This window comes from Saccopteryx bilineata, chromosome 5 (genome assembly GCF_036850765.1).
Source record: "Saccopteryx bilineata isolate mSacBil1 chromosome 5, mSacBil1_pri_phased_curated, whole genome shotgun sequence".
NCBI classification, from domain to species: Eukaryota; Metazoa; Chordata; class Mammalia; order Chiroptera; family Emballonuridae; genus Saccopteryx; species Saccopteryx bilineata.
This window is the reverse complement of record NC_089494.1, coordinates 66,112,228-66,139,158: the sequence shown is the minus strand read 5'-3', so window position 1 is coordinate 66,139,158 and position 26,931 is coordinate 66,112,228. Positions and strand designations below refer to the sequence as shown.

The 26,931-nt window shown below is 37.7% G+C and overlaps 1 protein-coding gene across 5 annotated transcripts in view; it reads left to right on the top strand.

Annotated features, from left to right (window-relative positions):
- MYO3B (myosin IIIB) overlaps window positions 1-26,931 on the top strand; it is a 577,608-nt gene that overhangs the window by 40,196 nt on the left and 510,481 nt on the right. Inside the window, exons 1-6 of one of the 5 annotated variants that reach the window (XM_066280403.1) lie at window positions 20,132-20,195; window positions 21,041-21,124; window positions 21,751-21,947; window positions 23,262-23,364; window positions 26,404-26,437; window positions 26,527-26,598. The exons of 1 other annotated variant lie outside the window; for it this stretch is intronic. In XM_066280403.1, the coding sequence (XP_066136500.1) occupies window positions 26,424-26,437; window positions 26,527-26,598 (86 nt within the window). In that variant the 5' untranslated portion in view covers window positions 20,132-20,195; window positions 21,041-21,124; window positions 21,751-21,947; window positions 23,262-23,364; window positions 26,404-26,423. Of the gene's footprint in view, window positions 1-20,066; window positions 20,196-21,040; window positions 21,125-21,296; window positions 21,383-21,750; window positions 21,948-22,001; window positions 22,201-23,261; window positions 23,365-26,403; window positions 26,438-26,526; window positions 26,599-26,931 lie in introns of those variants that run through there. 3 more of the 5 variants (XM_066280405.1, XM_066280406.1, XM_066280404.1) reach the window with 3 other exon arrangements.

Below are 26,931 nucleotides of genomic sequence, written 5' to 3'. Positions count from 1 at the left end.
AAAAAAATTTTATTTTATTTTATTTTTCTTTATTTCATTATTAATTTTTAAAAAAAAACAACTCTTTTATTTTTTATTTTTTTATTATTTTTTTTAACTTTTTATTCTTTATTAAATCTCATTAATACTATCAACAAAACCATCCTCAGATGCCATTAAGGAAGAGAAAATCGAATATCATGGATACAAAAGAAAGAGAGGTAACACAGCTAGATGAGGAAAAATCTATGGAGAAAAAATTTAATATATTGGAAACCTTGGAGCTAAATGACAAAGAATTCAAGATAGAAATCCTAAAAATCCTCCTAGATATACAAGAAAACACAGAAAGGCAATTTAGGGAGCTCAGAAAACAACTCAATGAACACAAAGAATATATGTCCAAGGAAATTGAAACTATAAAAACAAATCAAACAGAGATGAAAAACTCAATTCACGAGCTGAAAAACGAAGTAACAAGCTTAGTTAATAGAACAGGTCAGATAGAAGAGAGGATTAGTGAAATAGAAGACAAGCAACATGAGGCACAACAGAGAGAAGAAGAAAGAGACTCAAAAATTAAAAAAAATGAGATAGCCCTACAAGAATTATCTGACTCCATCAAAAAGAATAACATAAGAATAATAGGTATATCAGAGGGAGAAGAGAGAGAAAATGGAATGGAGAACATACTCAAACAAATAATAGATGAGAACTTCCCAAGCCTGTGGAAAGAACTAAAGCCTCAAGTTCAAGAAGCAAACAGAACTCCAAGTTTTCTTAACCCCAACAAACCTACCCCAAGGCATATCATAATGAAATTGACACAAACCGACAGCAAAGAAAAAATTCTCAAGGCAGCCAGGGAAAAGAAGAACACAACATATAAAGGAAGGCCCATTAGATTATCATCAGATTTCTCAGCAGAAACTCTACAAGCTAGAAGAGAGTGGACCCCAATATTTAAAGTCCTGAAAGAGAGGAACTTTTAGCCACGAATACTATACCCATCAAAGCTATCCTTCAAATATGAAGGAGAAATAAAAACATTCACAGATACAGAAAAGATGAGGGAATTTATCATCAGAAAACCCCCACTCCAGGAATTACTAAAGGGGGTTCTCCAATCAGATACAAAGAACAAAAAAAAAACAGAGCCACAAGTAAAAGCTCCAAGAAGAACACAATAAAACCAAATTTAAACTGTGACAACAACAAAAAGAAAGAGGGGGAGAAGATGGAGATTAACAGTAGCAAAGGACGATGGAGTGCAAAAGTACTCACAAAATAGTTCGCTACAATGAACAGGGTAGGGACTCTTTTCATTACTCAAAGGTAACCACCATTGAAAAAACCACCACAGAAGCACATGAGATAAAAAAGATAGCAACAGAGGAAAGATGTATGGAATACAACCAAATAAAAACAAAAGATAGAAAAACGAAAGAGAAGGATCAAACAAGACACAAAACTAACAGAAAGCAATCTATAAAATGGCAATAGGGAACTCACAAGTGTCAGTAATTACACTAAATGTAAATGGATTAAACTCACCAATAAAAAGGCACAGAGTAGCGAATGGATTAAAAAAGAAAATCCAACTGTATGCTGCCTACAGGAAACTCATCTAAGTAACAAGGATAAAAACAAATTCAAAGTGAAAGGCTGGAAAACAATACTCCAAGCAAACAACATCCAAAAAAAGCAGGTGTAGCAATACTAATATCTGATAATGCTGACTACAAGACAGCAAAAGTACTCAGAGACAAAAATGGCCATTTCATAATGGCTAAGGGGACACTGAATCAAGAAGACATAACAATTCTTAATATATATGCACCAAACCAAGGAGCACCAAAATATATAAGACAGCTACTTATCGACCTTAAAACAAAAACTGACAAAAATACAATCATACTTGGAGACCTCAATACACCGCTGACGGCTCTAGATCAGTCATCCAAACAGAGAATCAACAAAGACATAGTGGCCTTAAACAAAACACTAGAGCACCTGGATATGATAGACATCTACAGGACATTTCATCCCAAAGTGACTGAGTATACTTTTTTCTCCAGTGTACATGGATCATTCTCAAGAATTGACCATATGTTGGGCCACAAAAACAACATCAGCAAATTCAGAAAAATTGAAGTTGTACCAAGCATATTTTCTGATCATAAAGCCTTGAAACTAGAATTCAACTGCAAAAAAAGAGGAAAAAAATCCCACAAAAATATGGAAACTAAACAACATACTTTTAAAAAATGAATGGGTCAAAGAAGAAATAAGTGCAGAGATCAAAAGATATATACAGACTAATGAAAATGACAATACGACATATCAGAATCTATGGGATGCAGGAAAAGCAGTGATAAGAGGGAAGTTCATATCACTTCATGCATATATGAACAAACAAGAGAGAGCCCAAGTGAACCACTTAACTTCACACCTTAAGGAACTAGAAAAAGAAGAACAAAGACAACCCAAAACCAGCCGAAGAAAGGAGATAATAAAAATCAGAGCAGAAATAAATGAATTAGAGAACAGAAAAACTATAGAAAAAATTAATAGAACAAGGAGCTGGTTCTTTGAAAAGATCAACAAAATTGACAAACCCTTGGCAAGACTTACCAAGGAAAAAAAAGAAAGAACTCATATAAACAAAATCCAAAATGAAAGAGGAGAAATCACCACGGACACCGTAGATATACAAAGAATTATTGTAGAATACTATGAAAAACTTTATGCCACTAAATTCAACAACCTAGAAGAAATGAATAAATTCCTAGAAAAATACAACCTTCCTAGACTGAGTCAAGAAGAAGCAGAAAGCCTAAACAGACCTATCAGTAGAGAAGAAATAGAAAAAACCATTAAAAACCTCCCCAAAAATAAAAGTCCAGGCCCTGACGGCTATACCAGCGAATTTTATCAAACATTCAAAGAAGACTTGGTTCCTATTCTACTCAAAGTCTTCCAAAAAATTGAAGAAGAAGCAATACTTCCAAACACATTTTATGAGGCCAACATAACCCTCATACCAAAACCAGGCAAGGACTGCACAAAAAAAGAAAACTACAGACCAATATCTCTAATGAATACAGATGCTAAAATACTAAACAAAATACTAGCAAATCGAATACAACAACATATTAAAAAAATAATACATCATGATCAAGTGGGATTCATCCCAGAATCTCAAGGATGGTTCAACATACGTAAAACGGTTAATGTAATACACCATATCAACAAAACAAAGAACAAAAACCACATGATCTTATCAATAGACGCAGAAAAGGCTTTTGATAAAATACAACACAATTTTATGTTTAAGACTCTCAACAAAATGGGTATAGAAGGAAAATATCTCAACATGATAAAGGCCATATATGATAAACCATCAGCTAACATCATATTAAATGGCACTAAACTGAAGGCTTTCCCCCTTAAATCAGGAACAAGACAGGGTTGTCCACTCTCTCAACTCTTATTTAATGTGGTACTAGAGGTTCTAGCCAGAGCAATCAGACAAGACAAAGAAATAAAAGGCATCCATATCGGAAAAGAAGAAGTAAAGGTTTCACTTTTTGCAGATGATATGATCCTATACATCGAAAACCCCAAAGAATCCACAAAAAGACTACTAGAAACCATAAGCCAATACAGTAAGGTCGCAGGATACAAAATTAACATACAGAAGTCAATAGCCTTTCTATATGCCAACAATGAAACAATTGAGAAGGAACTCAAAAGAATAATCCCCTTCACGATTGCAATAACAACAAAAAAAATACTTAGGAATAAACATAACAAAGAATGTAAAGGACTTATATAATGAAAACTATAAACCATTGTTAAGGGAAATCGAAAAAGATATAATGAGATGGAAGAATATACCTTGTTCTTGGCTAGGAAGAATAAATATAATCAAGATGGCTATATTACCCAAAGCAATATACAAATTTAATGCAATTCCCATCAAACTTCCAATGACAGTTTTTAAAGAAATAGAGCAAAAAATCATCAGATTTATATGGAACTATAAAAAACCCCGAATAGCCAAAGCAATCCTAAAGAAAAAGAATGAAGCTGGGGGCATTACAATACCTGACTTCAAACTATATTATAGGGCCACGACAATCAAAACAGCATGGTATTGGCAGAAAAATAGACACTCAGACCAATGGAACAGAATAGAAAGTCCAGAAATAAAACCACATATATATAGTCAAATAATTTTTGATAAAGGGGCCAACAACACACAATGGAGAAAAGAAAGCCTCTTCAATAAATGGTGCTGGGAAAACGGGAAAGCCACATGCAAAAGAATGAAACTGGACTACAGTCTCTCCCCCTGTACAAAAATTAACTCAAAATGGATCAAAGATCTAAACATAAGACCTGAAACAATTAAGTACATAGAAGAAGACATAGGTACTCAACTCATGGACCTGGGTTTTAAAGAGCATTTTATGAATTTGACTCCAATGGCAAGAGAAGTGAAGGCAAAAATTAATGAATGGGACTACATCAGACTAAGAAGTTTTTGCTCAGCAAGAGAAACATAACAAAATAAACAGTAAGCCAACTAAATGGGAAATGATTTTTTCAAACAACAGCTCAGATAAGGGCCTAATATCCAAAATATACAAAGAACTCATAAAACTCAACAACAAACAAACAAACAATCCAATAAAAAAATGGGAAGAGGATATGAATAGACACTTCTCCCAGGAAGAAATACAAATGGCCAACAGATGTATGAAAAGATGCTCATCTTCTTTAGCTATTAGAGAAATGCAAATCAAAACCGCAATGAGATACCACCTCACACCTGTTCGATTAGCTGTTATTAGCAAGTCAGGTAATAGCAAATGTTGGAGAGGCTGTGGAGAAAAAGGAACCCTCATCCACTGTTGGTGGGAATGTAAAGTAGTACAACCATTATGGAAAAAAGTATGGTGGTTCCTCAAAAAACTGAAAATAGAACTACCTTATGACCCAGCAATCCCTCTACTGGGTATATATCCCAAAAACTCAGAAACATTGATACGTAAAGACACATGCAGCCCCATGTTTATTGCAGCATTGTTCACAGTGGCCAGGACATGGAAACAACCAAAAAGCCCATCAATAGATGACTGGATAAAGAAGATGTGGCACATATACACTATGGAATACTACTCAGCCATAAGAAATGATGACATCGGAACATTTATAGCAAAATGGTGGGATCTTGATAACATGATACGAAGCGAAATAAGTAAATCAGAAAAAAACAGGAACTGTATTATTCCATATGTAGGTGGGACATAATAGTGAAACTAAGAGACATTGATAAGAGTGTGGTGGTTATGGGGGGGAGGGGGGAATGGGAGAGGGATAAGGGGTGGGGAGGGGCACAAAGAAAACAAGATAGAAGGTGACAGAGGACAATCTGACTTTGGGTGATGGGTATGCAACATAATTGAACGACAAGATAACCTGGACTTGTTATCTTTGAATATATGTATCCTGATTTATTGATGTCACCCCATTAAAAAAAATAAAATTATTAAAAAAAAAATAGCTAAAGGTCAGCATTTTGCTTTGTGCCTGGTGCACACAGTCTCAGGCTCAGTGTACTCAGTCTCTGTAGGTCTAGGAGATGGCAGCAGCTCTCCTTGCATTGGGACTCATATATGGAAAACCAGACTCCACAGACCTGCTCTTGTGCTTACGAATACTGTTCTAGTTATGCTGTATCTCTGATCAAAGTTCCTATTTCCACCTCTCTAAGTAAATTATTCGTCAACTAAAAATAATATTAAAGGAGCAACTTTATAAAAATATATTTCTGTCTCTCCATTACCTTGAGGGTAGTCTTACTTATGTCTTATTCTCTCTTTATTTCAATATCTACAACAAAGTAAAGATATAAAAAAGGTGTTTGTTGAATAAAGAATAATAATATCCTAAACTTAGATAATGGTTTTACATTCATATTCTTAGTTAATCCCTGTAGTAAGCCTGGGACTTTATAGATGAGAACCAGAGAGGAAATGTGAACGACCTGAGGTCACACAGCAGAGAGTGGTACAGGCAGGACTTGGACATGGGTCTCCTGATAATCACAATCCTCAAATTTCAGATTTTTTTTTATTAAGCTTATTTTTTTAAAACATTTATTTATTTATTTATTTATTCATTTTTTCAGAGAGGAGAGGGAGAGACAGAGAGAGAGAAAGGAGAGACAGAGAGAGAAGGGGAGGAGGAGCTAGAAGCATCAACTCCCATATGTGCCTTGACCAGGCAAGTCCAGGGTTTCGAACCGGCAACCTCAGCATTTCCAGGTCGATGCTTTATCCACTGCGCCACCACAGGTCAGGCTCAAATTTCAGATTTAATGCTAAGTCCATGAAATCCCAATTTATGACATTCAAATGATTATTGCACTTTTTTTCCTTTGGTCAGTCTTGTATCTGAATATATATATATAATGCATATATAGTGTCTAAATTTAAGAAAAATATGATAAAATTCTTTATAAACTTGGCATCATTTAGTTGCTCTTTAATATGAATTTCACCATAATGTAGCATTCTCTGTAGATTTCAAACAAGATTTGGTATACCGATAAGTATCTTCTGGCTATCGGTATCTCTCTTAGCAGGTAATTGAGAATCAGAGATAAAGGGAAATCCTTTTCTGTCTTAAATCAGGTTGCCATTTAAGCTACTGAGTAGAGCAGCAGCCCTGCTGATGTTTAACGGTGTTGGCTAACAAAGAGAGCCTTCTGTCTACTGTCAATCTTTAACTTTCTGGGCCAGAGAAGCTCTCTTTCCACTGAATTTAATAGCAACTAACCACATAGCACTATAATAAAAATCAGCAAATATACTGCTCACAAAAATTAGGGGATATTTCAAAACGAATATGAAGCAATTAAGAAAAGCATTTGATTTTTTTTTTATTAAACAAGAACTTCAGAAAAGCAAACGACAAGTCAAAGAAAGTTGTTCAGTTATATAAACGAGATGCAAACCAACTTTTATTTCATTGGTGAGAATGCACTGTACAAAAGGCTGAAAGTACTAGATGGAGTATCTGCACGTTCCCTGACCCCCTAATTTTTGTGAGCAGTGCAGTTGGCTTTGATGCTGCCGTGTCCTTTTCCTGTATAGGACAGAGGAATTGACTCATACTTATTCAACACATAGTGTAGGTGGGAAGCCAGGTGCTTTATGTTTGATCTCTTTCAATCCTTACAACAACAAAATGAAGTAAATACTCTGGGCCCATTTTATAAGTGAAAGAACTGAGGCTCTGAAGTTTTCAGTCTATTGGCCAAGGTCATACAGCTGGTAAGTGGCCAAACCCAGGATTCAAACACTCTCCTCCTTTACTCCCCAGATGTGTTCCAGGATACTGCTTGATGCCAAAATACCAGCCACAGTTTTAGAAGGGATAATACCCAGAACCTGTGAATAGCTTACCTTACATGACTAACGGGACTTTGAAAATTGGTTAAATAAAGGATCTTTCTTTTGTTTTGCTTTGCTTTAGTTCTTTTTTTTTTTAAAAAAACTTTTTAAACTAAATGTATTGGGGTGACATTGGTTAATAAAATTATACAGGTTTCAGGTACACAATTCTATAATACATTATCTGTATAGTACATTGATGTTCACCACCCCAAGTCAAGTCTCCTTCCATCACCGTGTATCCCCTTTTTACCTTCTTCTACTCAATTATCTGGGTGTGTCTGATGTAATTACAAGGGTCCTGATAAGGAAAAGAAGGAGGCAGGGCAGTTAGGGGCCAGAGTCAGAGGGAGATTTGAAGATGGTATGTGCTGGCTCTGAAGATGGAGAAGGGGCCACAGCCAAGGGATGTAAGGGGCCACCAGGAGCTGGAAAAGGCAAGGAAGACTTCTTTTTCTTTTTCTTTCACGCCAGATTTATTGATTTTAGTGAGAGAGAGGAAGGGGACAGAGAGAGAAAAAGAGAGAGCTAGAGATAGAGAGAGAGAAAGAGTCAGGAACAATGAGCTGTTCCTGTGTGTGCCCTGACTGGGAATCGAAACGGCAACTTTTATGCATGGCCGACACTCTTCACAGAATATCAGACTTCTGACTTCAGAACTGTAAGGTAATAATGTTGTATTATTTTAAGCTACTAGGTGTGTGTTAACTACAGCAGCAATAGGAAACTAGCACAGAAGGGCAGAACAATTAAGTAATACATAAATTATCTTTTCTTGACACTTTAAAGGAACAAATTTAATTTTCTTTTTTTTTAAATAGCTCGCATCTTGATTAGAAATTATTATGGCTAATACCGGTTTAAAATATGCTTGTATTATGAGTTTAGTACTCTAGGAAAAATCCAACATTGTCAAACTTTTCTTTTTTTTTGATATTTAAAAAATTTTTTTTATTTATTCATTTTAGAAAGGAGAGAGAGAGGGAGAGGAGAGAGAGACAGAGAGAGAGAAGGGGGGGAGGAGCAGGAAACATCAACTCCCATATGTGCCTTGACCAGGCAAGCCCAGGGTTTCGAACTGGCGACCTCAGCATTTCCAGGTTGACGCTTTATCCACTGTGCTACCACCGGTCAGGCCAATTTGTTTTTCCATTCACCTACTGATGGACATTTGGGTTTCTTGTTTTTAATTTTTTTTAAAGATTTTATTTATTCATTATAGAGAGGGGAGAGATAGAGAAAGAGAGAGAAGGGGGGAGAAGCAGGAAGCATCAACTCCCACATGTGCCCCGACCAGGCAAGCTCAGGGTTTTGAACCAGCAACCTCAGCGTTTCCAGGTTGATGCTCTGTCCACTGCGCCACAACAGGTCAGGCATCAAACTTTTCTAGAAATGGCAATAACAAAGTTGGTGGCATTAAGATTCATGAGAGTATCAAATAATTTGATAACTTCTTTCTTTACTATTGTGGACATTATCTGAGTTGCCATCTTAATTCCCAATATTTATTCTATTTAGTCATTCATTTAACAATGCCTACTATGCAGCAATAACATATATGTGTAGGGATATAGGTAACTAGATAGATAAACAGACACACTAACATTCTGTACCGCCCCAAGTTCTGACAGGCAGATTTTCATTTTCAGTGTTAGTTCACTTACCATCTTTGAATTAAGTGTATGTATAAATGTTTAAAAGTTTATCAGATATCTGATTACAAGAGAATATAAATAATTCAATATAGAAAATTACCTCTTTAGAGTTGATAGAAGTGGCAAGTAATATAAATTTAATGTAATATAAATGAGGAACTTCAATTTTATACTAAGTTGCTTTGATGATTAATCTTTTTTTTTCAAAAAAAGAATTAGAACTCCTGCCAGAGAAAGAACATTCTGACATCTATTAGATCTTATAAAAGCTTGATTTATTTCCTTTCTACCATAGTTCATTTTGAAAGCTAAGGAAATATCTTGATATTAAGTAATATGAAAAATCGTCCATGCAATATAACCACTCCATCGGAATTCAAAGTCCCAATCAAATTGCAAAGCTGCTCACTTGTTATTAGACGTCCATAGCTAGGAACCCAAGAGCTGGCCCTGCTGAGTTTGAGGAGATGTTTAGGGCCTCAATTAATGAAGAATTTAATTATATCTGAGTTGGCCTAAGAATGCTATTCTAGAGTCCAGTGATCTGGACAACTGCTTTGAGCCTCTTTTTTTTTTTTTTTTTTCTATAAATGAGAAGACATGTTTTCTGAATTCTCTTCAATTGTTAAAACAGTATTTGATCCCAAATGAATGAACCATGTTTCTATTGGCATTTACCTCCACTCAGAGTAGTCTTATTGAAATTATCTATTAATTCTCAATTGTAATCAGTCTAGTATATGTATATTGGTAGAGCAGCTACTGTATTTGAGGACTTGGCTACATGCAGTTCAGGAACATGAGTAAATATAAGACACCGAGAACCCACCAGTGCTTTTACGTGAATTGTGGAATACTGTAGAATTTGGCAAGTGACTGTGGAATATGTTAGAACAGGGATCAGGAAACTTTTTGGCTGAGAGAGCCATGAACACTACATATTTTAAAATGTAATTCCGTGAGAAGTCATACAACGACCCGTGTACATTAGGCATTATCCAATAAAAATTTGGTGTTGTCCCGGAGGACAGCTGTGATTGGCTCCAGCCACCCGCAACCATGAACATGAGCAATAGGAAATGAATGGATTGTAATACATGAGAATGTTTTATATTTTTAACGTTATTATTTTTTTTATTAAAGATTTGTCTGCGAGCCATATGCAGCCATCAAAAGAGCCACATCTGGCTCGAGAGCCATAGGTTCCTGACCCCTGATGTAGAACTTGGTGAGCCACTGTGCCTTTGTGGTCATTAGAAAAAGCCGTCCTTTTCTCTGGGTAGATGAAGCACCACACCAGGGCTCCCGTGTTAGTGAGAAGAGCATGGGCTAGATTTCAGCTTCTGCTGTCTCCTTAGCAGGATGGCTTTGGACAGTGTAAAACCTCCCTAACCATACTTAGCATCCGTGGTAAGAACAGTCCCTACCTTATAATCTAGTTGGGAAACAACACATCTACACTGTATTCAGTTCTTACAAGTTATTTCTAATGGGTGCAGTGCTGATTTAGTCCAGATCAAATCAGAGGAGCTAGGGTAATTTCATTCTTAACAACTCTTTTGAGGAAACCACCATATGGCTGTTTGCAAACTGTTTTGTTTTGTCAAGTTTGTTTTTAAATATTCAAAGTGCTTATGAATTTCACAAGTCTTGCATACAAAAGGAAGGTTGCTAAACCTCCTCTATTCATTTAGCAAACATGTTTTGAGAACTATCACCAAGCACTGGGATATTGGTAATTGATGGTAAACAAGACAGACACCATTCCTGTCTGCGTGGAGAAATACTCTGGAGATGGGGGGGGGGGGGCGGGGGCGGGGAGGGTAAAGTAGTAAAGTAGAAACACTCCAAATCCTGAGAAAGGGTCTTTTTAATTTTATTTTTCAATTACAATTTACATTCAATATTACTTTGTATTAGTTTCAGGTGTATAGCCCAGTGGTTAGATAATCACATACTTTACAAGTGATCCCTCTGAAATCTCCAGTACCCATCTGTACCATATATAATTGTTACAATATCACTGACTGTTCTCTATGCTGTATTTTCCGTCCTTGTGACTATTTGTAAGTACCAATTTGTACTTCTGAATCCCTTCACTGTTTTCATCCAACCCCCCAGCCCCTCTTCCCTGGCAACTATCAGTCTATTTTCCGTGTTTATGAGCCTGTTTCGTTTGTTCATTTATTCTGTTTCACATATAAGTGAAATCATATGACACTTGTCTTTCTCTGACTGACTTACTGAGAAAGAGTCTTGTTCTTGGATGATATCAGGGACTTACTTAAGAGTAAGAGGAGTTGGAGCAGTGATGTAGATGGTTTCCAAGGAAACCTTCCTCAGTTGGAAAACGTGATAAGTATGGGGCTGTGAATGTGCAGACGTGCGTATCAACATACGTAGTCTTTCTACTTTGACTTTGAAAAGAAAGGAGGCTGAAAGCTTCCTCCTGATAGAGAGAGAGTGTTTACAAGAATTAAGAAGGCTGCCCTGGTGGATTAGCTGTCAGTTAGGAGCATCGTCCTGAAACAAGGTTGCAGGTTTGATCCCTGGTCAGGGCACACAAGGAGAGCAACCAAGGAATGCATGACTGAGTGGAATGACAAACGCTTCCCTTCCCCTTCCCCTTTCGTGGTCACTCTAAAAATCAATAAAATAAAGCTCTGGCTGGATAGCTCGGTTGGTTGGAGTGTCATCCTTGAATGAGGAGGTTAGCGATTCGATTCCGCGGTCAGGACGCACACAGGAGTAGCTCGATGTTCCTGTCTCTCTCTCTCCCTGCATCTCTAAAAACTAAAGTAAAATAAAATTTAAAAATTAAGAGGCATTTTAATGGGTCTTCTTGAGAAGGAGTAAGCTAGTTGTTAAGACTTCAAAGGTCAAGCCTGACCAGGTGGTGGCACAGTGGATAGAGTGTCGGATTGGGACGCGAAGGACCCAGGTTCGAAACCCCAAGGTCTCCAACTTGAGTGCGGGCTCATCTGGTTTGAGAAAGGCTCACCAGCCTGAGCCCAAGGTCGCTGGCTTTAGTAAGGGGTCACTCACTCTGCTGTAGCCCCCTGGTCAAGGTACATATGAGAAAGCAATCAATGAACAACGAAGGTGCCACAACGAAGAATTGATACTTCTCATCTCTCTCCCTTCCTGTCTCTCGGTCCCTATCTGTTCTTCTCTCTGTCTTTCTCTGTTTCTGTCACAAAATAAATAAATAAATAAAGACTTCAAGTATCAAAACATTGTGGAGGTCACAGTGGAGATAAATGGGAAAGCTTCCCTGGGATCTGGGTGTATGCATGAAACGTGGAGCGTTCTGACACCAACATAAGAAAGAGAAATGGTTATGGTTGTCTTTGAGAAGAAGAGCAAATGGTTGAAAAAAACTCATTTGGTGTGATGACTAATCTTAATATATTTAAATATTTTTTATTTATTTTGATATTCTCTAGTCTATGCCATATCTTTTTCCAAAAAGTTACATATAAACCTTGAAAATATTCAACTGCTTTGGTCTAGCAATTCTACACCCAGGACTTTATCCTAAAATCATCAGTATGCATACAGGAATTTGTGTCGGAATGTTAAGATGCTGATTGTAGTGGTTCTTAAATATGGAAAAGTTGAAAACAAAATGTTCATGAAGAACTGGTTAAGTTTTTTGTGGAGTCCCATTATGAAAAGAGAAAGGGTCAGTGAACATCACATTGTAGCCGGGCAGTTCTCCTGTGGGAGGATGTGACGTTCTCACTCATCTACAATAAATAGCACTAACTCACCAGGGAGTTTTACTCTGAGGGCAGGACTGGGTTGGGATGTGTGTGGGAAGGAAAGCATGATTTGAAAAGAGCCTTCCTAGGTGATTCTGACACACCAAGAGTGGATATATCACCATTGCATTTAAATGATATAGAAACTACGGGAGTAATATATTTTTTAAATGGAGTGTCCAATAGTCATTAGTCAGCATTGGTAAAACACACGCACATTTAAAAAAATCTGAAGGAAGGATACCAAAATACTGATAGTGATTTGTTCTGGGGGCCAGATTTTGGGTGATTTTATTTGCACTGTGTTCTTTTCTGTATTTCCCAACAGCTGGCTTACAACCCTGTTCTACTTTATAATCAGAGAAAAATAAAATAACCCATTCTTGAATTTAAAAAGGATGCAAAAGTTAAAGTTGGACTCAATCTTTTCTAAAGAATATTAATATGGACAAAAAAATAAACAAAAGAATAAAAATCTCTGAATTACTTATTGTACTTGTGCAGTCTCTCAGCTATCCATAGTTTATTGAAGCCCAGCTGTTTAGCTTGTAGTAGAACCACATTCATACATTACAGCCTCCTTGGCAGCTACCCAAATTTCTTGACCAGTGACTAAGAAAGTTACTTAGAATGTGATAACAGCTCTCTTAGTTCCCTTTCAAGTCAACTTTACACCTTAGTAAACTTTGGGAGAGAAAAATAGTTGTCCACACACAGCCAGGGCCCTCGGGAACATTCTATGGTGGCACGTGTACAATAGCTACAGGGAAGTGTGTGTGTCACCATCTATGTGGGGGGCTGGCTTTTCCTCTGTCTCTTTTTCTCTTAGCACTTTGAAGACAATTTTCCTAGGGGAGCGGACTTTTCTCTTGGGGAAAGGATTGAAAGTCAGAGCATAATGAGTTCTAGAAGATCACTGGGCCAGGGAGCTGAATGCTTGGGTTCTAGGCCTGGTCCCACCATTTAATATCTTTCTCCTTGTCAACAAAACAAAGACTGGAATGCTAGCGCTCTTTACCGTCCAGGATTTCTGTAAGAGTCGGATGAGACTGTGTTTGCAAAAATGTCTGATACCTGAATAGAGTATTATTCCTTTTTAATGATAATCCAGCCCAGATTTTTAATAAGCTGAGTCTTACGGGGCCTATTGATTGTATAACAGCTGTGGGCCAGTCCTCGTGAGGAGCCACGGCCCCCTTTGCCCCGTGGAGTCCTGTCACCCTCAGGCAAAACCACAGATGGCAGGACCAGGGCTTGTGCCCACCCACCTCTTGGCTCTGACTTATGTAACTCTCTCCCTGCTTCCTAAGCTCTGGTCATAGCACTGATCTTTCAGCTCCTGGAATGTGTTTGCCCTTGTGCTCTCTCTTTTTGGGAGAGAGAATGACACTTTCTCGCTCTGCTGGGAACAATCCCTCCTTCCCCATCGCTTCTCACCTCCTCACCCAATCCCCTAGAATAGTGCTTCTCAAAGTGTGGTTCTAGAGCAGCAGCAGCTGCAACAGCTGGAGTCTGGTTAGAAATGCACATTCTGGGTCTTTTCCGCACAGCTACTGTCTGAAGCTCTGGGTTTGAGGACCCTCCCAGGGATTCTAATACCCCTTAACATTTGAGAACCACTGCACGGCAGCTGTGATTCTCAAACTTTCCTGCACATTAGACTCATCTGGGAAGGTTTAAAACTGCTGGTGCTGAGAGGCACGCTCCAGAACAATTCAATCAGAATCTCTAGGAATGGATTCAGAAATCAGTATTTTAAAACCTCCCCAGATGATTCCAATGAGTAACCAAGTCAGAGAACCGCCTCATGAGCTGGGTTACCTCTGTTTGTCTTGGGTTTCCATGGCAACTTGTACTTCTCTTCTGCGATTCCCATGAGTATGAGGAGTCTGCTTTATACCACCAGGACCTGCTACATTGTGGCACCACTGAATGGTGATAGAATGAATCCACCTGGACTTTGATAATCAGGCATGTCAGAAGAAGTAATTTTAAAATATTAATATCAAAAAATTTCAACACGGTGTTATCAAAAATATGATTAGGGCAATTAAATGGCAATATCATAGCAATTTCTCAAAATTCATGATGAAGGAAGATGGCCCCTTACATAGATGGAAGTATAGAAGTGTAGGAACAACCCCCCCTCACCCCTAGGAAGCTGACACACATCCAAACCAGACAAAGTGCTAGTCTTTCATATCCTCTCAGACACAGGTGAGCTCGGTGTGTGCCCAGGGTGGGCATGTGTCTGTATGTCATAAAACAGGTGACCACCAGGCCCCCAAATTTTAGAAATTGCAAATTGAGTACAGTTTGCTCTGCTTTTTCGATGTCTGCTCCGTTCAGGACAGACTTAACATCTAGAGATCCTATCTCCTTGTACCACTGAGAACTTTTTTTGTTTTTTTGTTTTAAGTACCAGCTGATGACTTTGGTTAGGTTTTCATTTGATTTAGAATGTCATTTGGTATTGAGAGATAAAACCCATGAAATGAAAATAGGGATATTAAAATAGAGAAGAAAATGGATTATTTGGTCTTGCTAAAAATACATCTGTTTAGAGTAAAACTTAATAGGATGTTCTTTGGAAAAATTACTCAGGATGAAGAGACACAAAAGTTAGATCTTTCTCCCTTCCTTAGCAGTTCTTCAGCCACCGAGTGCAGAGCCTGGCACTCCATAAATGCATGGAAGATACTAAAATGTTAACCTGCAGTAATTCATTTAAAAATGCTATAAAATGCTTTGATAGTTTTGAAATGTTTCTGCTGTATAAAGAATTTAAAAATTAAAATCTTTCTTTTTGATGTGCTCACCTTCTGAAGGTGTTTCTCCTTGAGGAGTGTGTGTGTGAACATATGCATACATGTGGGAACGTGTGCATATATGTGGGAATGTGTGCATATATGTGGGCACATATATTTATGAATGAACATGAAGTTCTTACTATTTCTAGCTCTTTGGAAACATTAACACTCTATAAGTTTCTTAGGTATTTTAATTGCCTTTGTTACATAAAGAAATTACATTCATTCTTCATTTGTTCATTCATCTTTCACCCATTCATCCATTCATCCATCCAGTTGTTTGTTTCTTTCAGCCTTAGGCCTAGGATATGTGACCTGATCGACATGGTCCTTGTGTTGCTGACCATATAGTGATGTCATTTTTTGGCTTCTGGGTTACTGAGTCATTGCTGACTTGATGTGTGTGTATCTTATTCTTGATACCATATTATTATTATTGATGCCACAATTATTATCTTGATACCATTATTATATATTATTATTCTTGATGCCACTTTTTACCTGCCATTCTTAGATTAACTTTCTAAACAAGCTACCTTCCAGCCTTCTCAGTATAGCGCAAAACAATCGAACATCCCAGAATCAGTTGGTAATTCTATAGTAACACAAAGTAAGTGTCCATTCTGTCACAGGTCTACTTGGAGAGAACAGATAATGCACTATATAATTCACAGGTTTAAAATCTTCATGGTGCTTTAGTAGTTACCTACATTAATGATAGCAGCTCAAGCATATTTAAAACTAGAAAGCCCGGCGGTCATACGAAATGACCGCTGTTCTAGATATTATAAATTGTAATTAAAATGATTTGTGCAAAGGTGTCTGCTAATTCAAACTGAATTACCCAGGGAAGGTGGCGAGGATGCCCCTTTGCTTAGTGCCCCATGGGGTTTCCCCCTTCTACTTGCTTAATTGCTTAAAGTAGAGTGCAATGAAGGAAACCACTGGCGGTACATTTCTTAAGAGCCACCGCTAGCTCAATAAATAAAGGTGATTTAAATAATAAAATGTTAATTCACATGTCAAAGATCTCTTTGTACACAACATTTCTTGTGTAGATCTTTCCATCATTTTTAAGCTCGCCTTGCAGAGGACCATCAATTATTTTTAATTTTATATCCGTTCTTTCACGAACTCTTGAACAGGCAACATAAAGTTGACCGTGTCCAAATGCAGGCTCAGGCAAAAAAATGCCAACACACTTAAGCGTTTGGCCCTGAGACTTATTGATGGTCATAGCAAAGGCAAGTTTTAAAGGAAATTGCCTACGTGGATAATTCTCAACTAGTGGAACTACAATGTTTCCGTACTTGCAACATTGAGAAAATCCTTTCTTGCCACAGTCAAATTGATTAGTTTCTAACTTGAAGTTTAAGGACTGACAGTGTTCACATTTAATATTCATGTCACCAGAGGAATGCTCAAAAATGAAAGTTTCTCCATTTGAAACTGTTTTAATCCTTTTTGCGTTTCGATCAGCATTACTCTGTCGTTCTTTTGCATTTCTCTCCTGCCTTTGTTCAAGGGACTCATTTTGTTGAGACAGGCTTTTTTGTCTTGCATCTGAGGCAAGCCTTGTTTCTCTATGTTCATCAGTCTCATTTTGCTGAGAAAGACGCATTTGCTCTGCAACTGAAGCAAGCCTTGTCTTTCTATTCTCAGTGGTTTCTTTTTGTCGAGAAAGCCATTTTTGTGCAGCTCTAGCTCCTTTTCCCTCCTCTTCAGTGCTGTATTTTCTAGGAGGCATTCTTAAAAGAAATTACGTTAAGATGTAGTTTTTATGTAAAACAGATGATTGCCAATGCAAACAAATGTTCACCTTCCCCCTGACCCGCTCAATTTATGTTCAGCCTTAAATTGTTTCAAAAGCAGATGATTGCCAATGCAAACAAATATTCACCTTCCCCCTGACCCGCTCAATTTACGTTCAGCCGTGGCAACTTCACCCCATTGGCTAGTACAGTTACGCAAGCAACCAATAAGCTATCGGTGACAAACAGACACTTAAGCCGCATATAATAAAGATGAATAGATTCTATCTTGTTTGCCTATTGTTATTTTTGAAGCCTGTTACAGAAGAGAAGTTATACAAATGGTGTCAGTATGTTGTTACTGTACTCACACAGGGAAGGTGTTAGAACTCGTTTCTCAGGTGGAAGTGCTTATCTGAAGTAGAGCAGGCTCTCAGACATTTACAGGAGCATGTCCTTTTCTTCAGATGGTCCATTTTGAGGAAATAAGTATTGTCATAATTAAGGTGGGGGGTTGGAAGGTGTGGAAGGGAAGTAGGATAAATTACTGGGACTCTATCATCTGGAAGGGCCCGGGACAAATCCCTGGCAAAGATGTGTTTGGCAGTCCTCCTTTGCTTGGGCCTGAGCAAGGCTGTCAATAACCTTCAAGACTATATCTTGCTAGCCTTCCTGTACTAATTTCAGTCTACTGTTTCAGAACCTGATTTGGCTCCCTATCACTTCTGGGATCAAAGTTTAACCCTCCAGCCTTCCTGAAGCTTCTGCTACTCACTGACTTGTCTTGTGTACTGATTAGACTTCACCTTTTGATTGTGCCTATGATCTTTCTACTGGAACAAGGCCTTTTTATTTTCTTTTTTTTATTGAGTTTATTGAGGTGACATTGGTTAATAAAATTATATAGGTTTCAGGGGTACAATTCTATCATCTGTACATTGTATTGTGCGTTCATCACTTCAAGCCATGTCTCCTTCCATCACCGTTTATCCCCATTTACCCTCTCTTACCTCCCTCTACCCCAGTGCTAGTCAACCTGGTCCCTACCGCCCACTAGTGGGCATTCCAGCTTTCATGGTGGGCGGTAGCGGGGCAACCAAAGTATAAATAAAAAGATAGATTTAACTATAGTAAGTGGTTTTATAAAGATTTATTCTGCCAAACTTGGCAAAAATCCAACATAAAGTACTTGGTAAGTAATTATTATTATATGCTTTAACTTGCTGTAACTCTGCTTTATAAAGTTACTTCCCTACTTTATAAATCACCATTACCGTGGAACCGGTGGGCGGTTAGAAAATTTTACTACTAACAGAGACACAAAAGTGGGCGGTAGGTATAGAAAGGTTGACTGCCCCTGCTCTACCCCTTTCCCTCTGGTAATCACCATACTGTGGTTTGTCTATAGGAACCAGGTCTGTTTCATATACTGTTCATTCATTCATTCATTTATTCATTCAGCAAGTAGATGGAATGATCAATAAGTTCAGTCCAACAATAAGATGCTATAATTCTACCAGCTATAATGTGAATATCTATTATGTGAAAATACTGTGGAGGATACAAGAACATAGAACCCATTATCCCTGGTATTAAGATTTTTTTTTTAACTTTTAATTTATTGTGTTGACATGGTTTCAAGTCAATATAACACCTCCAACCGCCCACATTGCCTAGTCTTAAAGTTCTTATGACACTAAATGGAAACACAAAAGTCTGCATTCACCAGCAGAGGTAATATCTTTATTCTCTAACCAGTATTTTTCAACCACCGGTTCATGGACCAGCACTGGACTGGTGGTTGCAACCCATTGCAAGCCACAGTCTCATATCTGCATCCTCTGAGTGCTGTTTCTTGGTTTTGAATTTCCTTCCAGTGTCTACGCTAATCCCTTTCACTTCTTCCTTCAGGACCATACTTAAATTTACCTGTTCTAGGAAGCATTCTTACTGGAGTCTTGGTCCTGGGAGGAATAGACTCTTCCTCAGAATTTATGGATGCACATAATTCAAGGCCATTTGGCTTTTACTACCTACTACTTTGCAGTCTTCAGCTTATTCCAAACAGGCCAGCATGCCACCTTGATGGCCATAACAGAAGCTTCCTGCAGGAAGGAAGACCCTGCCTTCCTGTTTCCAGCTCCCCCTCTGCCCTCTTAGCTTGGTGCTCTGCACACAGCCCAGGGCATGCTGCTGAATGCAGTTCAACAGTCACTTCTCCGTCCTCGGGAATTCAGATCAGAAATGCATGGCATGTCCCCTGAGTACATCTGCAGCTGAGAAAACTGAACCTGCCTACTGGCCTTGACTGAGTCCTTGACTCAGAAAGAGATGATTAGCTTGATTGTGCAGTGTCTGGAATGGAGGAGCAATGCAGCCTAAAGTAGGGCGGGTACAAAATCAGAATTATTACACGACGTGCAGTTGGGTCTTGGGATGATGGTTTTGATTTTGTTGCTTGTGCTCGTTGTAGACACTAAACAGATCAGACTCATTACCAATTACCATCACCTTAATCTGGGCTAACAGTGAAGCAAAGCCCCCAAGGATTTGGCAGATTTGTCAGCGCCTCCCATAATAGCTCTCTGAGGCTAACAGACACCACGCGGAGGCGGGGTCGGAAGAAAGTCCTCCGGTGACGATATGTTATACATTCTGGTCCATGCACTGCTCACAGACACCATTTCCTGGGCCTGAAGTGTTCTGCTGTGTTTTGGAGGAATGCAAATCCAATCTCAGATGAGCCGGATTCAGAAAATAGGTCACTGACGTGAGTCGCAGTTATTTTCCTTCTGTGCTTGCTTTAGACTGCTTTTCTGCAAAGGACAGACACGGCTGCCCTGGTTGGTGGGCAGTCAGGAGGGTTTCAGCCCCTCTCACCGCTGGCCCTTGTCAGGCACTACTCCGATTCCTAGGTCCTCACACCAGCTTCCGCCCTTTGCCTGGGCCGTTAAATTCCCTTAAAGAAGTGCAGAAACCCCCTCCTCGAGCATGTTTTTCCCAAACACACAGAGACAGCATAGTTCATAGCCACTTGATTTGCCACCTGCAGTTTATAACAGAATGGACCTGTGGATAATAAACCACTTTATTTCTGCACAGAATTTCTCAGCTGGAAGCCAAATTGAAGGGCATTAGTCATCAGTAATTTGCAGCTATTTTTAATGTATTTCACTCAGAGAGGTTTAAGGCAGCTAAACTAAGACAAATTTCCCCATGCTTTGGGGAGGAAGTGAACAATCTGATCATTTAGTTAATCATTTCTCGTAGCTGTGGGCGTGTACTGTTCTTAGCAAGGGCAACGTCGTGACCGATTTGTCATTTGGTAACACGGCGATCTGAATATTAGCTAAATTCAAGTATGGTACCATTCTCTTTTTTCATTCTCCCGTATCTGTACAGGTTTAAAGTTTAAAATTCACAGAATGCTAGAGAAGGGAACTTAGAGATAAAACCGAGCCATCTTTGGAGTCATCCAGAGAGCTCTATCAAATGCCAGTTCCCAGTCTCTAACTGGAGATTGTGTCGGGAGCTCTGTGTTTGAGCAGGGACAGTGAGTGGTGCCTGGAGCAAACTTTGAGAAATAGTGATGAATTCAACCATCTCGTTTTTCAGATGAGGAAACGGAGGCACAAAGAGGTGAAGAGACTTCAGGGACTTGCAGGGTCACAGAAATACAAGCCTGCCCCTCCAGACCAGGTCTCCTGGCTTTCAGTTCCGTGCATTTTCCACCATCGACAAGAAGAAATCCTTGGTTTTTCTTTCATGCTCTAGAATTAGCCTGGCACTGCCTGCCCCTTGTGCAGCAGCACAGCCCTGGCTTCCTTCCCATGTGCCTGTAGGAGAAGGGAGACCTTCCGGTTAGATTGTGGCCACTTCCTGTCTGCCCTGCCTCCCTGTAGTGTCACTCCCTGTCCCCTCGCCACAGCAGGCCTTCCATCCCACAGGAGGTCTAAGGTAATGTGACAACTGCTAGAAAAGAGTACACAATGCAGGGGGAGCATAAAGGAAAGCCACCTCTAGTGGGAAGGTTAGGAAAGACCTCCTAAGGTCATCTGAGTTGTGTTTGAGTGGGTTCTATCTAGCCAGGTGCTGACAGGTTTGGTTTGTGAAGAAGCCATTTCCAACACACGGGCCTGGTCTTTTACCAGCCTTTACCATGGTATATAGCACATTTGCTTACATGTTAGTTTGGAATTATTCTTTAATTTGTTCATGCTTACATGGTATGTGTTTTCTTATTTTGTGTGTCTCTGGCTGTTTATTATTTTCAATATTTTTACAAGTTTCCTAACCTTTCATTCTTTCTGATTTCTTTTTAAAAGCTCTTCGCTAGATTTGAAAGCATTCTTCTATGATTTCTGGCTCATATAGAACGTATTATAACAGACAAAATATTCTAATATTCTACTCAGAAATGGAAATCCTCATCATGGATTTTCTCACAAGTATCAAATGTTGCTGGACAAGTTTCTATTTAAATCATTCTTGCTAAGCTTGGCTGACTGCAGGAGTTTATAAGGTACATGCTTCCGATTGCTTTATTTTCAGCAAGGTAAGCTGCGCTTCCACAATAAAGTAACGCCGGGTGTTCAACAAGGGTACAGGTCAGGCTCCTTTGGGACTGTTAGGAACTAAAGCCTGTGAGGGGTTCAGCTTGTAAGAAGGGTAGGGTTGGGGAGTTTCTTAGAAGAATGCAGTAGGAAATTTCATGGATCTCCAAGGACAGATAACAAAGCGAACACATCTCAGATGGCTTGAATGTAGAATTCATGGTGAGCCCACCTGCAAACCCTCTCTCGAGCACTAGTTTCTTTCTTCTCTGCTTTCTTCTTCTTAAGATGGGCGTCCACTGCTACACCTGCTTTCTGCTCCCCTGTGACTTCAGTATGACTCCAGGCCAGAAAAGTCTTCTCTGTGGAGCTCCTTTATTTGTTTAAAAAAATTATTTATCTTTTAAAATAAAATAATATGTGCACCAGCAAATAAATGACTAGCATGGAAAGTTATAAACTTTTAAAAATTACAGTATATATTAATTCTTCCTTTTCCAACCTCTCTGACTCCTGGTATCTTTCCCCAAAGAAGAAGAGATTTTTTTGTAGCCTTCTGGAAAATATTTAGTAAGATAAGCATACATATATAGAGATGTACACATATAAATTTATACATCAAATAGCTATAAATGCAAATGTTCTTTTTATTTTCACATACTAGAATACTTATACACTGTTCAAACTTTTTAGAAGCTGTAATTGTATATTTTTGCAGTTTTTTCATATTAGTTGACACAAGACTTACCTTATTTCATTTAAGCAGTTACATGTGGCTAGTTTGTATTTCATTTTATGTAATTATTATGACTTTATTAGATGCAATGATGGACCTTTAGGTTATATGTAATTTTCTGTTAAAAACAATGCTACAATGAACATCTACTTGTATATCTATCTACTAAAAGTTTAACAGTTTTAACTCTTACATTTGTTGTATGATCAATTTCAAGCTAATTTTTATATGTAGAATGAGGTAAGGGTAGAGATTTGTTTCTTATTCTCACAAATTTTTTAAGACAGGACTATAATGTTTTTTAATTTTATAGAGGGTAGAGATTTTTTTTTCTTTCTATATGTGGCTATAACTTATTTCAGCACTGTTTTTTTTGGTATATAGAAATATGATTGATTTTAAAAATTGGTCTTGTATCCTATAATTTTTATAAATTTAGTTATAATTCTAGTAGCTTATTTTGTTAAGTCCATCAGATTTTATTTTATATAGATAACCATATTATCTACAAATAAATACCATTTATTTATTTCTGTCCAATTTCTAGTCTGGATGCTTAAAAATTTTTTTTTCCTTATTACACTGGATCTACCACAGTGTTGAACAGAAGTGGTCAGAGCAGACCTCCTTGTCTTGTTCTTGGTCTTCAGGTGAAAGCATTCAGTTTTTCACAATTAAGTGTGATGTTGACTTGAGGGTTTTTCCTAGGTCAAAGTGTTTCCTAGTTTGAAGAGCATTTTTTAAAGATCCTGTTGGATGTTGAATTTTGTCAAGTGCTTTTCTGCATCTATTAAGAATTAAATAGTTGTTGTCAGTCTGTTAATATGATGAATCTAAGTGTGCTTTTTTGATTGCATATATAGAATAAAGGCCTCTGGTAGAACTGTGGTATTTGAAAGATTTTGACTGTTATCTTCAAAAATATCGTGCCAATTTATATTCTCCCTTATATTGTCTTAACTGCTTATGTGTCCAGATCCTTTTAAATACTATTATCAAAGTTTAATAAAAAATCTGGTCTGATAGTAGATAAATGACATCTCAATATTTTGATTTGCACTTTAAAATTTATGAGTAAGATTTAGCATCTTTTCTATGTCAGTTACACATTTGAATTTATTTTCTATTAGGTTGTTCCTTTTCTTAACCTATTGTGTCTTGATAAAATAAGAAAATTATTTATTGATGTAAATATTTTTACCCAGTTTGTTTTTAGAAAAATGTTAATAATTCTAAAAGATTAGCTGTAGAGAAATGTTTACCTTTACGCAATTACAGTCATCATTATTTCTTCCTTTATGGCTTCTGGGTTTTATTTTCTGCTTGGAAAGAGCCCTTGCCTATTCTGAGATTATAATATATTTTACCTGTGTTTTATTTTGTTTAACATTTTTTTAACTATTGTAATCTATTTTGGTGAAAGGAGTAAGGTAGGGATCTGGCCTAACTTCTTTTCCTAAACAGCCAGAAAATTAAGCCAACACTATTTATTGCATAGTATTATTTAGTCCATCTTTTCTCTATTGATTTGAAGTGTGATCTTGATCATAAACTCTATTTCCTTATGTATTTTCATCTACCTATATATATTGTATTCTGTTCTATTTATGTCTAGTGCTATAGCATAATGTCTTGACTACTGTGGCTGCATACTGTTTTAATATCTGTTTACATTGTTTCCTAATTTTGCTTTTTCAGAATTTCCTGTTTTCACTTTTAATTTTTTGGATGAATTTTAATGCCCTTTGTCAAATCCCTTTTTTGTTTTCTGTGTATCCAATCATTTTACTGATGTGGCAAACTAGGGTGGTTTTTTTTCTTCCTTGGTTTTATTCTTTGTCTGAATACCATAGGGAGACTCTGCCTTATCCCGTATGAATGGACCACCTTGTACTTTGGCTTGCCACCGACCTTTCCATACTATAAAGATTGTTTGTCTTGCTTCTTCTGAAGAATAGCTTAGTATTTTTGTAAATTTTAAATTGTGGTTTATCCACTTCTACCTTTATTTATTTTTTGAGTCATTATATATCAGTTTCTTATCTCACTTCCTGGAGGGCCCAGGTTCCAAGTTTTCTGTCAAATTCTTTAAAAAAATAAAAATTAAAAACTTATAATATTTACTTTCAAGAAAAACTTTAGGAAGAATTAACATCTTTACAGTAAAGTGTCCTAAGGACAAGATATGTGTCTTTCCATTTATTTAAGCCTCTTTTTATTTCCATGATTTAAAATTTTTACTTTCTGTACCTTCTACTGTACTCTTGTTAAATTTAATGATGGGTATTTCACTTTTTTAAAAAAAATTTTATTTAGACAATTAATTTTAAAAGGGAGACATTGATCAATTAGAGTACATAGATTCAGAGAAAACATCTCCAGATCATGTTGACATTTGATTATGTTATATACCCGTCACCCAACGTCAAATTGTCTTCCATCACCTTCTGTTTAGTTTTCTTTATGCCCCTCCCCTTGCCCCACCCCTCTCCTCTCTTCCCCTCCCTCTGGTAACCACCACACTCTTGTCCATGTCCATGAGTCTCCATTTTGTGTCCCACCTATGTATGGAATCATATAGTTCTTAGTTTTTTCTGATTTATTTACTTCACTCAGTATAATGTTATCAAGGTCCATCCATATTGTCGTAAATGATCCTATGTCATCATTTCTTATGGCTGATAGTATTCCATAGTATATATGTATCACATCTTCTTTATCCAGTCATCTATTGAAGGGCTTTTTGGTTGTTTTCATGTCTTGACCACTGTGAACAATGCTGCAATGAACATGGGGGTGCATGTGTCTTTACATTCCAATGTTTTTGAGTTTTGAGGTAGATACCCAGTAGAGGAATTCCTGGGTCATATGGTAGTTCTATTCTTAATTTTTTGAGGAACCACCATACTTTCTTCCATAATGGTTGTACTATTTTACATTCCCACCAGCAGTGAATGAGGGTTCCTTTTTCTCCACAGCCTCTCCAACACTTGTTATTACCTATCTTGTTGATAATAGCTAGTCTAACAAGGTATTTCACTTTTTGATTCCTGTTGTAATGGTATTTATTTTCTGACATTTTATATTTAGAAAAACTTTTGATTTCTGTATATAAGTTTTGAACTTAACTTCATCACTGATTTAAAAATATTGGTTCCTACTTTTTCTCTCTCAGAACTTGGTGCACATAGAGTATATATTATTTTGTATTGACGATTGAGTGTTGCTGTGGAGAGAAACCTATTTTGTTTGCCTTTTATATTGTTTTGAGGGTATGTGTCCTAGGTACCTGAAAAATTCTCTTTCTGCCTTGATGTTCTTTATATAACTTTACCAGGAAATATCTGTCAGTCTTCTTCACTAAACACATCACTTTTAAGGACAACATGTGAAGTTTATTCCACAGATTCCTTTTATTGCTGAAGTCAAGGCTCATCTTGGCCTATTCATTTTCCTTCTAGACATTTCACTGGTTGTCCGTGTTGGTGCCCACCCAGCTAGTTAAGTGTGTGTATTTCTCTCCTCCTGTGTGACTCTGTGGTTAGCCTTGGGCAGATTCCACTTCTGTGTCATTGGGCAGTTTCTTCTTCAGGGACAAGATGAAACAGATTACAGAGCTTTGGGGTGATGACTCTTTTTGTTCATTTTGGCAGTTGCATACTGATGTTCTCTTTCTTTTCCCCCTTCAGGAACAAAGCACAGGAGTTGGATGGGCAGAAGAAGGTCACTTGCCTTCTTCTTCTGTCTATTGATTTTCCTGTGCCATTCAGCGGTTCATTAGTTTCTCCTAACTACAGTTCTGTATTTAGCAGCAGTTTGGGCTGGGACATGAGCCACAGAGTGGGACTGACTGTGCCTCAGTCTGCTGGAGGTGGATTGAGAAGGTGACTTTCTGACCATGAGTGTGGGTACTTTATGCTCAAATGCCTGGATACTTTTTGTTGGTCTTATATTAGTGGGTTACTGTTTTCTACGTGAGTAAAGTGATAGCACACGAGAGATTTCGTGACTTTTTAGAGTGTTACCCAGGGTAGTAGTGATGAAATGCTTCAGGGAGGTGGGATTGACCAGGTGTATGAAAAAAAGAGTATCCACTGGCATACATCAGTTATGCAGAATTTAAATAAACTTTTTATTTTGAAAATCGAAAAACATACAAAAGTAAACAATATAATCATGACCCTCCATATTCTCAGCTTCAGTAATTATCCCCCATG